Source organism: Sturnira hondurensis, unplaced genomic scaffold, assembly GCF_014824575.4.
Source record: "Sturnira hondurensis isolate 20B ecotype Veracruz unplaced genomic scaffold, ASM1482457v3 Scaffold0007406, whole genome shotgun sequence".
In the NCBI taxonomy this organism is placed as follows: domain Eukaryota; kingdom Metazoa; phylum Chordata; class Mammalia; order Chiroptera; family Phyllostomidae; genus Sturnira; species Sturnira hondurensis.
Genome location: NW_028080037.1, coordinates 17,354,506 through 17,370,528, shown reverse-complemented (window position 1 = coordinate 17,370,528; position 16,023 = coordinate 17,354,506). Strand labels below are relative to the sequence as shown.

The 16,023-nt window shown below is 46.3% G+C and overlaps 1 protein-coding gene across 2 annotated transcripts in view; it reads right to left on the bottom strand.

Moving 5' to 3' along the window:
- The window catches only part of LIMK2 (LIM domain kinase 2), a 55,772-nt gene extending 40,242 nt beyond the window's left edge, over window positions 1-15,530 (bottom strand). Inside the window, exons 1-2 of one of the 2 annotated variants that reach the window (XM_037052548.1) lie at window positions 15,376-15,530; window positions 2,542-2,641 (exon numbers count right to left, since the gene is read on the bottom strand). In XM_037052548.1, the coding sequence (XP_036908443.1) occupies window positions 2,542-2,641; window positions 15,376-15,391 (116 nt within the window). In that variant the 5' untranslated portion in view covers window positions 15,392-15,530. Of the gene's footprint in view, window positions 1-2,541; window positions 2,642-7,982; window positions 8,029-15,375 lie in introns of those variants that run through there. The other variant, XM_037052547.1, reaches the window with a different exon arrangement.
- Window positions 15,531-16,023: the final 493 nt, after the last annotated feature.

Sequence of the window (16,023 nt, the reverse complement as noted above, 5' to 3'; positions counted from 1 at the left end):
GGGAAGGAGAGAGGGGGGAGAAGGAGGGGAAACAGAAGGAGGGGAGAGGGGGGAAGGAGAGAGAAACATCAATGTATGGTTGCCTCTCATGCATCCCCTCCTGGGAACTGGCCTGCAACCCATGTATGTGCCCTGACTAGGAATCGAACCACGATCCTCTGGTTCATAGGCCCATGCTCAATCCACTGAGCTACACCAGCCAGGTGCCTTACCTCTTTATGAGCACGTATTTGTGTGTATCTCTCACATGCACATGCACACGCACACAGTGCTATCTAATGAGGTAGCAACGGACCCAGACCTACAAATAATCCAAGACTTCAGTTCCAAAGCCAGCTCCTGTTGCCCATGGCCTGTCTGTGTACCTCTTCGTCTTTTTGGTTTCTGGACTCTCATCCCTGATGTGAAAAGGCTATATCATACAGTATGCAGTCCCTTCTAGTCCTGAAGTTCTTTAGTTATAAGAGAATCCAGAAATTCCAAAGAGTAGCTTTGTTCTACCTGGTCCCGCTTATTTTGGATAGAAAATATCCACACAAATGGGAAAACAGCAGGGACAGATAAGACCATAGGTTAGATGTCAAGGCAAGCCTTGACCTGGGAATTCACTAGGTTCTGATACTGCTCTTTAGCCTCAGGTCTAAAATAAAGGGGCTAGTCCAAGGCTTTCTCCATAAGGTCCATTATACTCTGACAACTCTACTCCTATCTTACTAAAAGGCAGAGTAAGGATACAATCAACTTCCTTGAGAGTAAGAGAAGGAACCAAAGCAATCAGATGGATACAGAGAAGACTGAAGAGCTCTGAGTTAGAGCTGAAAGGGCCAAAAAATGCTGGTTCCTCTCCAACGCTTCCAGAGCCCAGAGCTCTTCAGGACAACCCCCCACGTAGTTGGGCGTGGGGTGCAAGTGCTTAAAGGTCAATTAAATTATTTGGTATCAGCATGGGGGACGCTTTGTAGCAAGAGCTGTAGGTGGGTGCTGGAATTTAGAGCACGTGGTGTCTGCCAGTCGGTCTCATTCTCAGAGTGTGAGCACAGCTCTGCCACTTCAGACCCCAGGACCACACATGCCCACCCAGCCTCTCATGAGGAATGACTGCAGGCCAGGCACTGTTTTATGTTTGAGAATGCAAAGGCAAGCCCTCACTCTTGAGGATTCTAATCTCACAGGGGAAAGGAATATCCATTCAGTGGGTGCCCACCATACACTGGACCCCTGAAATATATCATTTCATTCAATCTTATAAGCCTGAGATAGATTCTTAACATCCATATTTTCCTGATGAGAAAATTGAGCCTTAAATAACAGGAACAAATCTGACTCTAGAATTTATGCTGCCTCTAAACATTAAGAACCATAATAAAATTAATTACAAAAAGCAGGAGAGGACAATGAGCAACTCCCCAGGCAGCAGAAGACAGTAGCCCAGTAGCCCCGACCTGACTATGGGTCACAAGGTCAGACCTCTGGCAGACTAATGATAACAACTTGACCTAAATTACGTTTCAGCTCCTGAGCCCTAAGGTGGAACAACCAATCTTCTGGCTACTTACTTTCCCAGGAGACCTGACAGAGAGACCCAGAAAAGACTTCAGAACTGTTCTTAAGACCTGAAAAAACAATGTATTACTCTTACCTCACTTCTGACCAATCAGCTCCCAGCACAACTCCAACTCCTAACTTGTGATTTCTTGTAATTCTGCCCTCTATCATCTGTAACCTATGTGCCATCGGGGAGTCAGGTCTTTTTTTTTTTTTTTTTTGAGTCAGGTCTTTTTTTAAAAATATTTTATTCATTTATTTTTAGAGAGAGGGGGTGGGAAGGAGAAAGAGTGGGAGAGAAACATCAATGTGTGGTTGCCTCTTATGTGTCCCCACTGGGGACCTGGCCTGCGACCCAGGCATGTGCCCTGACTGGGAATCGAACCAGTGACCCTTTGCTTCACAGGCCCTTGCTCAATCCACAGAGCTACACCAGCCAGGGCGGGGAGTCAAGTCTTTAGAGCACAAGTGCCCCATTTCTCTGTATTGGTCCATTCAAAATTAAAACTGTTTTTTCTTTCTATACTTCAACCTGCTGCTCATTTCTTTGAGTCAGGGAAGCGAACCCAAATAAATAAATAAGAATAGGAGGAGTAGAATAGAATAAAATAAAATATTTTTTAAGAAGCGGAAATTAGGAAGGCAGCCTGCTGTGAAGCAGAGCTGGCTGTGCCAACTACGCTAAAAACACCTCTTAAGGCATCTGTATAATCAGTAGTGTAGGCCTGGGAAAGTCACTGTTTCTGTGCCTCGGTTTCCTTACCTAAAAATTGAGGGTGCTGGGACACCCTGAAAAGACCGTCTCTCATCCTCCCCAACCCTCGGTGCACCTGGCCCATTTGTGGCTCTTCCACGTTCACCTTGGCACGTCCCTCCCTGCCCCACACCCACTGAAATGAAAAACCTTGAGTCAAAAGCTTGTTTTTGTATTTTCCAGAAAATGAGATAGTTCCTAGTCTGCAGTGCACTGACAAAACAGGAGGACAGACCACTTACCGGAAGCAAGAGCTGTGCCAGGCTTCGTGAGCAGTCCTGTACAACCGCTGGCTTGGAGCAACATGGTCCCCACAGCCCTGACATCTCCAGGCATCGTCACCTGCACACAAAACCAAGAAGAGGTTCAGATACTGAGGGGCCCAAAGTACTGAGGAAAAAGGGGATGGGGTTCCTAATGTGTGGAATAAGTCTGAGTTAGCAGACTCTCAGATTGAAAGGGTTTATAGTCCAGCGTTCAGCCGGACGCACACTTCCCTCCTCCACAAGATCTCTGGGGAGCACAGCCCGCTCATTTCCCCAGGGAGAGGAAATTCATGGCCTCAAAAGTTGTCTCATTCCATTTTTTTTAAAATGGCTCTGCCCTGGCTGGTGTGGCTCGGTGGGTGGGGCATCATTCTGCAAACGGAAAGGTCACCAGTTTGACTCTCTGTCAGGGCACATGCCTGGGTTGCGGGTCAGGTCCCCAATTGGGAGCATGTGAGAAGCAACTGACCAGTGTTTCTCTCGTGCATCGATGCTTCTCTCCCTCTCTTTCTCTATTAAAAAAAACCACAATCTTAAAAAAAAAATGGTTCTGACAGTTCCTTTTTCTACTGTAACAAAACCTGCCTTTTCTACAAGTAACAGCCCTTGCTTAATGAAATAAACAAGGTTTCTTTTTCGGATGATCAGTCTTTTCTACAACTACTCCCAACCAGTACCCAGAAACTCCTCTCTAGGTTAATCATGTTATTGCCTTTTCCTACTCCTCAAAAGCCCTGGTTGTGCAGATTTTCCATCACCGAGTCCAGGAGATCATTCATTCAACCAACATCAAGGGTCCTCAACATCCCTGCTCCGAGCAAATCTGCTAGAAAAGAAACATCCTCTCATGTTGTAATTTTTCACTTAGATGTTCTTTCAGAAGTGGAAGTAAACTGCCATTTTAGTTCAGAAAAGAAGTTATGGGTATAGAAGGGAAATAACAAACATTTAATGAATGCCTCCTACAGGCCAAGAACTATAGAAGGCACCTTCTCATTTAATTTTCAAAACAACCATGTGAAACAGATACAATATACTCATTTAAGGGATGGGAGAATTAAAACCTGAGGCCAGGGGCACAGGCTAAGCGGCAAATCTATTATCCCAATTCCGGTCTGGTTCATTCTAAAGCCCACGCTCTTTCCAATCCATCATGTTGATTCCTACTCACTCCAGTTAGGGGAACCAGGAAAGTCTTTGTAGGGGAAGTTGACACTTGAGCTGAGCCATGAAAGGTGGGAAAGATTTAAATCCAAAGGCTGGGAAAGAATGGGGAAGGGCAGTGTAGGCCGAGATGTTAGCATGGACAATAGCAGAGTCCGTCCACATCCCTCCAGGAGGGATAAAACACAACACACCTGGTGTGGTTCAAATGCCAACTTCTTGAAATAAAGAGGACAGCTCAGATCAAGCTATGGTACCTTCCTCAGCCCTAGAAAGCAGGACAAGGTTGTTACAAGAATCCCTTGTGAGCTCTGTGTATGCAGCTTTGTTCTCTCTGGGTAACTCCAGACTGCCACAGGCACAGTGACAGTCACCAATCCTGTTTCACAGGCACAGGGGCCATAAATAGACAATGCATGGCTCCGGACATTTCCAGATTGCTCGGCAGCATTCTGAGGCAGCCAGGGCATAAACAGCTGTCCTCATATCCCAGAGGAGAATTAAATCAGCTGGCAGAAGGCTTTAAAACATCAACCCACCCCATATTTCCTCTAGTTCCACAGTGATGGGATATATGAGGTCTGTCTAGAAGGTATCCAGCCATATGATATGAAAAAGAGACATTTATTGAAGACTACACAAGATACAAGAAACACTGTACATAGACAATAAACCTCAGTCCCCTACAAAGCAGGCACCTTTAGACCTCCTCACACAGTTCCTCACCAGTTGCCATCAGCTGCTCTGTCGTATTTTTATGAATCTCATCACAGTCTGAAATCTCTTCCCTTTCAAAAACGGTGATTTTAGTTTGGGGAAAAGCCAGAAGTCACAGGGTGCCAAATCTGGGCTATAGAGGGGCTGAGTCACCTGGGTGATTTAATGTTCCACCAAAAACCTGCACAAGATGTGATGCATGAGCAGGTGTGTTGTAGTGATGAAGCTGCCAATCACCAGTTGCCCATAGCTGTGGCCTTCTGAATCATCAGAATAGTTTCCATAGAGGAATGTTCAAGCTTAAAATTTGATGCAGCCCTGGCTGGTGTGGCTCAGTGGATTAAGCGCCAGCCTGTGAACCAATGGGTCACTGGTTCAATTCCCAGTCAGGGCACGTGCCTGGGTTGTGGGCTGGGCCCCTAGTTGGGGATGTGTGAGAGACAACCACACTTTGATATTTCTCTCCTTCTCTCTCTAAAAATAAGTAAATCAAATCTTTTTTAAAGATTTTATTTATCTTTAGAGGGGTAAAGAAGGAGAGGAGAGAAATATCAATGTATGGTTGCCTCTCATTAGTCCCCTGCTGGGAACTGGCCTGCAACCCAGGCATGTGCCCCGACTGGGAATTGAACAGCAATCATCTGGTTCATAGGCCCGAGCTCAATCCACTGAGCTACACCAGCCAGGGCTTAAAAATAAGTAAATAAAATCTTTAAAAAAAACTTGGATGCAGATTTGTTGCTCTACTTGCTCATTCATTTTGAATGTGACAGCCACACAGTACACATGTTCATTCAATGGCCTCTACTGCCTCTATTGACTAGTACAGGGAAGTTGCATGCACATTCCAGTCCACTCTCCTAGGCTGCCAGGTTACACTGATGTCATGCAAATCCTTCTTGTTATATTAACAATGGCTAAAGTTTTGCCGGACAGACCTTGTACATACCCATCACCTCCCGGATCTACACTTCTCAGACTCTTATAAGGAACCTCTTAAAAATTTTATTTATTTATTTATTTAGAGGGGAAGTGAGAAAGATAGGAAGAGAAACATCAATGTGTGGTTGCCTCTCGCACACCCCCTACTGGAGACCTGGACAACAACCCAGACATGTGCCCTGACTAGGAATTGAACCAGCAACCCTTTGGTTCATAAACTGGCACTCTATCCACTGAGTCACACCAGCCAGGGCTGAGAGGCCTTTTTGGTCTTTAGATGGTACAGGCCAGGGTGCACCATCATCTCCACAAACTCCAAAGCAGGAAGTCTGAGAGACTCATTTAAATGGACTATGGACAGGGGTAAGACAATGAATTCGTGAGAGGAGTTCTTGATGAACACAGACATCCAAATGAATCTCCCAAGTTCTGGAGGCACCAGTCTGAGACATTTTTGGAACTCTCACATGGAAGGGCTTTCAGAGTCAGTTTGTGAACTGCCACCCCACCCTAGAAAATTTCATTATGTTAAGCCACACCTTGCTTCTTGTTTTAAATTTTTAATCCAAAAGTAACAGTCTCTTACCAGACCACACACTTACTCGGCAACTCAGTATCTTGGCTCTGAATGATTTCTGATTGTTTCCAAAATGCAAAATGGATCAGAAATTTCCACTGAGGCTTTTCAAGAGAACTTATTGCTACACCCTCAAGCCTGCCCTGTCTCCTCTAGTCTTAAGAAATTCAAAGCCGTTTGACACTTCACATAACACCCCGTGGTAGGCACTCCAGGCACTGGAGAGATCAAGATCTCTCCTCCTGCATCCACCTGGTTTCACCTCCCAAATGTCTCTCCAATCCTTCCCCGCTCAGGTCTTTGGCTTCTCCTCCCTGTGGACTGCACGGTATTAGCTGGCTCACCCAGACCCCCAGTGTTACAGAACAAAAAGGTTCAACTGCTTAGCATGGCACTGCTCTTCCGGATTCCATCTTATTCCACCTCTTGGAAGATGTGCACTTACAGTTATCTCCACCACCACTGCCTTCTCCGTTTGCTCCTTCCAATTATCACTTAAATTAAGTTCAAGTCTTTCCCATTTAAAAAAATATCTGGGCCCTGTTTTCTCCTCTAGCTACCACACTTGTTCCCCTCCTCACAGTCACATGTATTAGAAAGTTGTGTACACATCGCTGTCCGCATTTCCTCTTTCCAGTTACTGCATAATCCACTACAGTCTGACTTCCATCCCCACCATTTCTCGGAAATTATCTCATCAAAGTCAACAGTGGCTGCTTATTGCTAAACTCAATGGACACGCTTGTCATTTTTTAGCAAATATTTACTGCATTCCAACTACGTTTCTAATGCTATGCTACAAACAAAAGCGAGATTAAACATTAGTTATTGAACAATAACAATTATTTTAATTATATGTGGGGCAAGTAGTGTAAAGACATCAGGTTTTTAAATAGGAAAATGGGGTCAGGCAGACAAATTCCTTAAGGAAGTAATTTCCAGGCTGAGCTCTAAAGGATAAATATTAAATTAACGAGGCAAAAAGGAGGAGGGAAGGGTAACACTGGAGACTGGGATGCAGGGAGACATGTGTAAAGGTCCTGAGGCAGGAATGCAAACTCCTCACACACCAGTACAGTTGGCTGTTATTAACTACAAAGGACTAGGGGAACCAAGACTTGTCCCTGGCCTACTTCAGTCCCTCATTAACGTTAATTGAGGGGTGGAATGGCCCTCCACAAAGTGACCCCAAAGAACCTTTATTGCTCAACATCCCTTACAAAGGGATGCTCTGGTCACATCTTGATCTACTTTCTATTCTTGCTACTCACGTTCATGTTCTTACATCCTAACACTCACAACTCAAGCTATTCCGTGCTCAGAATACTTTACCAACCTTCTCCCTTAATCGAACTTCTGTCCTTCCTTGATGGTCCCCCCAAGGCAAAGAGTGTTTGTTTCACTTTTGTCTATACCTGTTTTTTTAAATAATTTGTTCTGTAATCAAAATTTATTATGTTTTTGTTTCCCTCCCTCCCTCCCTCTCTGCCCCCTCCTCTCCAGCTCTAAGGGGCAAAGATTACATCTTCAAGATCTTTAAATCTCTACGGCCTAGCATAAAGCCTGGTGTAATCTCTGTGTTGTGAACCCAACTGAAAGGTTGTACTCAACTGTCAACTATAAAAGTAATTTCCAGAGATAAGCTCCAACGGTCAGTGGGGATAATTCTACTGAAATAAGTGTCTGGCTCCCAGGGTGACTACCTACAGGTAAAAAAGCACAGGTAGGCCCTGGCTGGTGTAGCTCAGTGGATTGAGCGCGGGCCTGCAAACCAGAGGATCGCGGTTCGATTCCCAGTCAGGGCACATGCCTGGGTTGTAGTCTAGTTCCCTGCAGGCCAACTCCCAACAGGGGACACACAAAAGGCAACCATACATTGATGTTTCTCTCCCTCTCTCTTTCCCCTCTAAAGATAAATAAATAAATAAAATCTTTAAAAAAAAATAAAAATTAAAAAATTAAAAAGCACAGGTAGATACACAGGTCTATCACGGTGTACTCGAGCAAAGATATTTACCCACAGCCTTCAGCTTTCCAAGCCTGGACATTTTTCAAATGAATACTCTTGGAATCTCTGGCTCCCTAACAGCCCTGAAAGTCGATGATCCTAACTCTTTTACAACCTTCATCCTAGAAAATATACGATAAATATAATAATACAAAGTTTATGGAGATTTCAGTGAGGCCTAATGGAAGACCAATCCAGAGTCCAGTCCAGTCTCCCTGGGACATTCTGCCACTAGGAAAACATCCAATTGTACCAGGCTGCTCGCCCCCTCCCTCTATTGTGTTTGCCTAGGTGCAGACTTATCAACAGTGGCTACTGATTGTCAGAGCCCAGAAAGGGAGCCTGATTAAGTAAATGTCCCCAGAAGCCTCAAACAATAAGGGACCTTCATTAGGTGTTTAATAATCAGAATTCTGTGCCTTCATTAGAAGAATTCATTGCTTTTAGGAAGTGGCAAATGTGCAATGCAAACAAGGTAAAAAAATTCTAACAAATGCCTCATTACAGCGGTTCTCACCTTCAGGTGTTTTTGGATACTGGTGTAAAACATATTCGGTGTATATACACTTCCCTCTCTCAACTTCATAACTGGTGATGTGACCCTCAGACAATCTGGGAATGCACTGGGCAGACACTAGAATGCAGGATGGTAAGGCTGGAAGGGCCTTTAAAAATCATCTACTCTACTCTAATCAAATCCTTTCATTTTCCTTAAAGAAAATTGGGTTTCTGCCCTGGCTGGTGTGGCTCAGTGGACTGAGTGCTGGCCTGTAAACCAAAGGGTCATTGGTTCGATTCCCAGTCAAGGCACATGCCAGGGCTGCAGGCCAGGTCCCCAGTAGGGGATGTGCTAGAGAGGCAACCACACACTGATGTTTCTCTTCCTCTATTCCTCCCTTCTCCTCTCTCTAAAAATAAATAAACAAAATCTTTTTTAAAAGAAAACTGGATTTGGAGAAGGAGAATCAAGTATCCTCACCCTCAGAAAGTTGCTCTGAGAGGGGCTCAAAAGGGTTCTGAGACTACCAGATCAGTTCCATTTTTAGTACCCTATGTAGCCCTAGGCAAGGTAAGACTCGCTCAAAACTAATCATTCATTCAGTGGAAGGGCTCGGCCGGTACCCCAGTTCAGAGCCTGTGCACTTCCCACAAGATACTAACATTCACCTTAATCTTGGTCTAAGAGCTGGGTTTCTGTTAACTAGTCCTTTTCAGACTTGAAAGTGCTACGAAATTCCCAAATGCTGAGAGTTCACGAGACCATGAAGCCTGGCCTGAACCAACACGCACGGATTCTACCCTTTCATTTGAGAATAATCTTTGCTGCTGCTCATATTCCACTAGACAATGAGAACCAGGAACAAAACCAAGCCAATTCAGTGCAGCACAAAACACGTAAGGTAGCCACCGTGCCCCTGGGAACTGGCAGGTCAGGTGTATAAATTCCACTTGTTCTGGGATAAAGCAGGAAGCAGAGGGGCAGGGGCAGTAACTAATGGGGAACCAGGAGGGGGCAAGAAAGGAGGGGGCACATTTTGAAGAAGTGACTACCAACCAGACTAACAGAATTGATTAACGTTTCTGTGTGTACCCTCCCCTGCATCCCAGAGGGTTTTCCTCCTCACTACCTCACCAACTGTTACCAAGGGGAGTATCTGAGGAATAAAGATGATTTTTAAAGGAGCTTCTGAACTTCTCTGGAACTTAGATTCGTCCTTCAGGAGAGAAGGGATCAAATTATTCCTTCTGGCTCTGAGTCTGCGTGACACCAAACCAGGGGCCTCTCATTTTTCAGGTTAAGGCACAGAGGCACCTGAGGAGGTCTCATTCTTGCTGTTGTTCTCTTCTGCCCTTTAGTGTATCGGGGAAAATATGTAAGGGTCAAGCAGAAAAACTGGAGTGAGACCTGGGAATGAAACGTGGCTGTATCCTTAGGCAAATTATTTAACCTCTCTGAGCATGTCTCTTAATATTTTACAAGAGGAGAATATCACTTCCTCACAGGATTAACGAGAGGATTAAGAGCAATAATAAAATATATGTGAACATACATCCCATAGTGCCCGGCACTTAGGGGACAACTGAATTGTGAGTAGCTTTTCTTCTATCTTCCATGTATATCTAGACAGTTGGCCAGAGAAAAGGTTGAGCTTACTACACTAACCTCTAAAATCTGACGGAAACGTTTTCAAAACAAATTCAGCCAATGCTTTTTTAACGTGCCCCTGTGCAATACACAGACTGGGTCACAAACTGCTGGGTGTGAGGGACAAAGATATACGAGAAACACCACGTGTCAGAGAGGGACAAACCAGGTGCTTGGGACAGGGTGAAGGTGGTCGAGTCACAAGACACTGGGTGGAGTAACAAACTAGACAGGTGGCTCCTGTGGTTTTCTGGGCACTCGGGTTCTCACTTCCAACCATACGTTTACTTAGCTGTGAACGAGCTGGCAATTTCTTATCTGGAGGAAGGCCTACAAAGAATCTCTATTAAAAACTGGTTAACCAATTCGTACATTCCCAGACAGCAGTTCTCCACCAATTATCAATGTCAGGGAAAAAAATCCCAACTACTGTGACTCCTTAATATGGGCCAGGCAGTGCCCTAAGCACTATGCAAGCATGAATTAATTGAACACAAAGATCCCATGAGGTAAGGACTAGCATTAAAAAACTCTTATTGTTTCCATGTTACAGAAGAGGAAACTGAAATGTTCAACTAAAGACCACAGGTCTGCTAACTAGAAAGCATGTATTTGACTACATTTTACACTTTCTTTCCTGAAAAATTATAGGCAGAAGGAGCTGATACTCAGGGTATACTATAATAGAACCAAGCAATGGTTTCATGTTCTAGCTACTGCTGGAAATAAATTAATAGATAAAAGAATCTAATTCTTGCTACTGTATAAAGAAAGATCAAGAGTGAGGAAAAAAGATAGACTTGTAAGAGACCGTTACAGCTGCAAGTCTCTGTCACTGAAATGCTAGTGATCCCCCCCCACCCCCTGCATTTGCCCCTGAAACTAAGCCCCTCCAGGCTGCACTGATCAGAAGCTAGCCCTGGGCTGGGAATTGACCCAGCCTTTAAAAGATGTAGAAATGTGGAAAGCCTAACACAGGCCCCAGAACATGATGGGTTTCTATTCAGCTTTAAAATTTTATAGTCATTTTGGACCCTACCTTGATACCTCTATCCTATGCCTTGATACCTTTATCCCAGGGCTACCCAGGTCACCTTGCCCCGCGCATGACACTAGGCATTTCCTACTGGCCAGTGCCTTCTCCATTCCTAACACCTCAGCTCAGGTCCCACTGTATTTACCTCCAGCTTGGTACCCTTTGTTACCCTGGTCCAATTCATCCTGCCACCAATGCTAGACTGATGGTCTAAAAGCAAGCCCATATCATGACTCCTCCTGCCTCTAAAACTGTGGTCCCTACTGCAGACCAGAAAATTCCACAAGCCCAGCACTAAACCACTCCACAGTCAGGCTTCAGCCACACTGTAGCATTATCTTCCATTTCCTGTGACACCCCCACCTCCAAATACTGGCTTCTACCACTCATATGGGGAGAGACCCAGAAAAACGCGAAATTTATTTATAAAATATTGTGTGCTTATTTTTTAAAGATTTTATTCATTTTTAGAGAGAGGAGAAGAGAATGAGAAAGAGAGGGAGAGAACCATCACTATGCCGTTGCCTCTCACGTGGCCCCTACTGGGGACCTGGCCCACAACCCAGGCATGTATCCTGACTGGGAATCGAACTGGCAACCCTTTGGTTCACAGGCTGCGCTCAATTCACTCAGCCATACCAGCAGAGGCTGTGTATTTATTCCTGTTTAAACTTCAGTCACCTTCAAAATACTTTCTCTTTGATGCAATACACGTATTAAGACTTTTTTCCACTGCTGAAAAGTTTTTGAACCCAATGATTTTGACGCCTTTTAGTGCTTTGGCTGTTATTTCACCCCCTCCACACTGGCAAAAGTCTTCCCTTGAAGGACTTGTTTTCATCCAGGGAAACAAAAACAAGTTGCTCAGGGCAGGACTGGGTGAATAGGGAGGGTGGGGCAGAGGGGTCATGCTGTTTTTGGTCAAAAACTGCTGAACACTCAGCGCATTGTGGGCAGGTAGGTTCATAAATCACCCATCATGAAATGGGGTAATGTGTTGAAAAAGTCCTCAAAAAGTATTTCACTGAGGCCTCCCGCAAACACCAGCTGCTGCACGGATACAAAGGGGTCCTCAGAACACTCACCTAGAGGGGATGCCTGTCTTACAAGCATCCACCCTCCAGAAGATAATTCCAGCTTTTTAGGGGGTCCTTCCTGTATCAGTTCACCATTCTTTGTGAAGACCTTGAAACTTGTCCAGCTTTGAATCCTACTCTGTTTCTTCCCTATCAGGATATTAACCTCTTCCACCCTTTTTTAACCCACCTAAGACTTCTCAATCTCACCTCCTTTGAGCTGCATTCCCTGACCAAATCTGGTAGCCATCTGGACACCCGGCTGTTCTTCAAATATACCAAGCATATTCCTGGCTCAAGGCCTCTGCTCATTCTCCTTCATCCTATCTAAAATGTTCTTTTTCCCCAGGCCTGGCTGGGCACTCAGCTGTTTGGAGTGTCCTCCTGTACACTAAATAAAAGATTGCAGGTTCGATCCCCAGTCAGGGCACATACCTGGGCTGTGGGTTTGATCCCCAGTTGGGGCGCGTACAGGAAACAACCCATCAATGTTTCTCTCTAAAATCAATAAACACATCCTTGGGTGAGGATTAAAAAACAAAAAGTTCTTCCCCCAGATATCCAAATGGCTCAAACCCTTGCTCCATATCTCTGCTCAGACGTCAGTAACTGGAGAGGCCTCCCTGACCTTATCCCATTTTACTTCTCTTCGGAGCATTTATCCCTCACATATGATGTTCATGTATGTAATTACTGTCTCTCTCCCCACCAGAGCATGAGCCAAGGCCTTCAGCCTGTTTTGTTCCCTGAGTACCCCCAGGTCCTAGAAGCGCGTGGCAGACAGTAGGAACTCAATGTATCTGCAGAACGCATGTATCAATACAGCTCTTCCTCACCTTTGAAATTCCATGTTACCATATGCAGGCTTTATATAGCTTGTCTTGGTTTGTTTTCTCCCCCTCTATTAATTACTCTAAGCAGACACAAACCACACATTTATTTCCACAAATATTTATTGAGGGCTTACTGTGTGTGCCAGACTGTATGTCTCAAGCAGCCTGGAATATTAACTGAAAAGAGAACTGAAGGAGAAGTCCTAGGTTAATCCTGGCTCGATCACTAGACAAGTGACCCTGGACAAATCCATTTTTGTCCCTGGGCCTCAGTTTCCTCATATGTAAAACAAGAAGAACTACATTATCTCATGTCTCTCCTGGCTCTAGCATCTGCTAAAATTTAGAAGAGGTAAAACTTGTCCCAGCCCAGTGCCTCAGGCATGGCAGGCACTCAGTAAATATTTGATTTCTCTGTAGCCCATTCTCCTGTTACACAGGAATCGGAGTTGTCCTGGAACAGCTTGGCCAGAACAAGTGAAACTTTAAGTCCCACTTCCTTCTCTGACTCCCCGTGCAACCTCATTCTGGTGTTTGTGATGCAGAGGGATGAAGCACTAAATCTGAAGTTGGGAAACATGAACTCTGACCACCGCCATTTACTTGGCCAGGGAACCTGGAACCTTAGTCTCCCCCCCCCCCCCCCCCCCAAGAAAAGCCATAGTGACTCTCAGTTCTCCAAAGGCACCACACGCCTTCCCACCTCAGGGCCTTTTCATGTTATCCCCTCTGCCTTTTGCTCTTCCTTTTTTTTGCTGGACTAATTTCTACTTAGTCCCAGGGGTAGCATTAACTTACTTTTTAAAGAAAAGTATTCCCTATCCACTCTCCCCACCCCTGTTGCATTTTTATTACCTCCCTATTTTGAATTATTAGAGCATTTATCTCAATTGTTACCTCAACTATTTAATGTCCATCTCTAGGGCTGTGAGCACCGCAGAGGCAAGGAATGTCCATCTGTTCATCACTATACTCCTCAGTGCTTGGCTAAGTGTGTGGTACAGAAATAACTAATAAATACTCTTATGGAAGAGTGTATAAACTGATGCACCTAGAGGCTTTAATGCCGCTATACAGCTTTTTGGTTCAGTCTTAGAAAAACCTAATAAACATTTGCACTCTAAGATCTTTCACAAGTTTCCGAGAACCAAAGTTCAAGACAGAGAACCTATATTGCACAGAGATTAGAAAAAGTCATCGAAAATCAGAGATGAAGAACTCTGGAAGCTGAAAGAGCGAAGGGACGGCACATCCCCCCCCCCTTTTTCTAGAAGCCTATTATCAAGAATGAGGAGAAAATCCCATGCTCCCACGGTGAGGAAGTGACCCCCTGATGGCCTGGTCCTTGTATTCAGGATGGAGGAAGTGACTGTCCACAGGCTGAAAGCCAGGAAGTGGGGGGCAGATGTCCAGGACAAGCTCCCTCCTCCACTATTCCCTCCTGCCACTTCTAGAAAGCTTCTGGACGCTGACCCTGGTTGCCCTAGAGGCTGGGCCACCCACATAGGTGGCTGGGAAACACAGGCTATGGAGAGTCCCAGGTACAGGGCGTGGGGCAGGCCAGAAGGGCAGGAAGCTGCAGGGTGACCGAGAGGAGCCTGCAGGCCCAGGTAGCCTGACCCTGAAGCTACCCTTCATCCTTGGACGGCTCTTCCATCCAGGAGGTGTTTGGCCACATTTCTTGTCTTGGACAGGCCAAGGAAGAACCCAGAACCCCAGGGGACCTACTACCTTCCCCAGGAAAAATACTACGGTCTCTCCTTACCCCCCGTCCGTGCCTTAAACCCCAAGGGAATCTGCACCCTCCTATTTCCAGCAAAAAGCCCCAAGACACCCTTGAGAAGCCTTGGGTCCCGTCGGGAAGTCCAACTCTCCTCCATTTTCCACAGAAATCCCAGAACTCGGGGTAACTTTCCGTCCTTCCATAACTGCCCCGAACCCTAAGGTGCCCGTACTGCCCACACTCCACAAGAACCCGGGCCCCTCGGCATCCTTACAAAGGTTTTAATTTGCGGGTTTGCGGACCCCAAGTCCCGCAAAAAAACTAGCCCCTGGCAGAGTCCGCATCCCTTCCTCCCGGGACCTCTAACGCGCGGGAAGCCGCCCCACCCTCCTGCCCCCCGGAGCCCTCTGTCTCCAGCCCCCCAAATCCCGGAGTCCTACAGTCTCCGAGTCTCTGGGAGCGTTGTGCTCACTCCCCAATTTCTTCTAAGGAGCCCGTACCGCCCCGAGAAGCCGCCGGCTCCCCTCAGGCGCCCTGGGGTCGGGCTTCCTAGATAACGGCGGACAGGACGCCGCGGCCCTTCCTTACCCGCCTGCGCGGCCATGGTCCTAGGGGCGCGGAAATGGGGAGGAAGAGACGTGCGGCAGCCGCAGCAACTCGCAGCTCCCGCAGCCGCCTCAGGCGCCGGAGGACCTCAGTCCCCCGGAGGGAGCAGGATGCACCGCCTACGGCGCCCGGGGAGGACCAAACCGCACCTGGCACCGGGGCCCGCCCGCCGGTGCTCCGCCCCACGACACCCCGCCCCGGGACAGGCCCCGCCCCTTGGCTCGGGCTCTGAGGCTGCCCTGGCGCCCCCTAGTGGGTGCCAGAGCTGATAAGGATGATGCTGCGCAGGCGGGTGCCCTCAACACTGAGGACCCTCAGCCCATTTTACAGATGGGGACAGCTGAGGACCAGAGAGGACTAATTCAACTACTTCAAAACGGTACAGCTCTTTAGGAGCTGAGCTGGGATGGCGACTCAGGTCTCCTGACTTTCAAAAGCTCTTTCCAGTAGAGTAGAATCAAGAATGTGAACGTGGAGAAACAAGGTCTACCCTACAAAGTAGCTTTGGGGGAGGAAGATCAAGGGTGGGCTTTTCTCAGAAGCTTCCAGCCACTTCTCTGCGCCACTAGGGATAAGCAGACACACAGTAGGCAATCTCTAGGTCAAAGATGGTATGTGAAACCACCATTC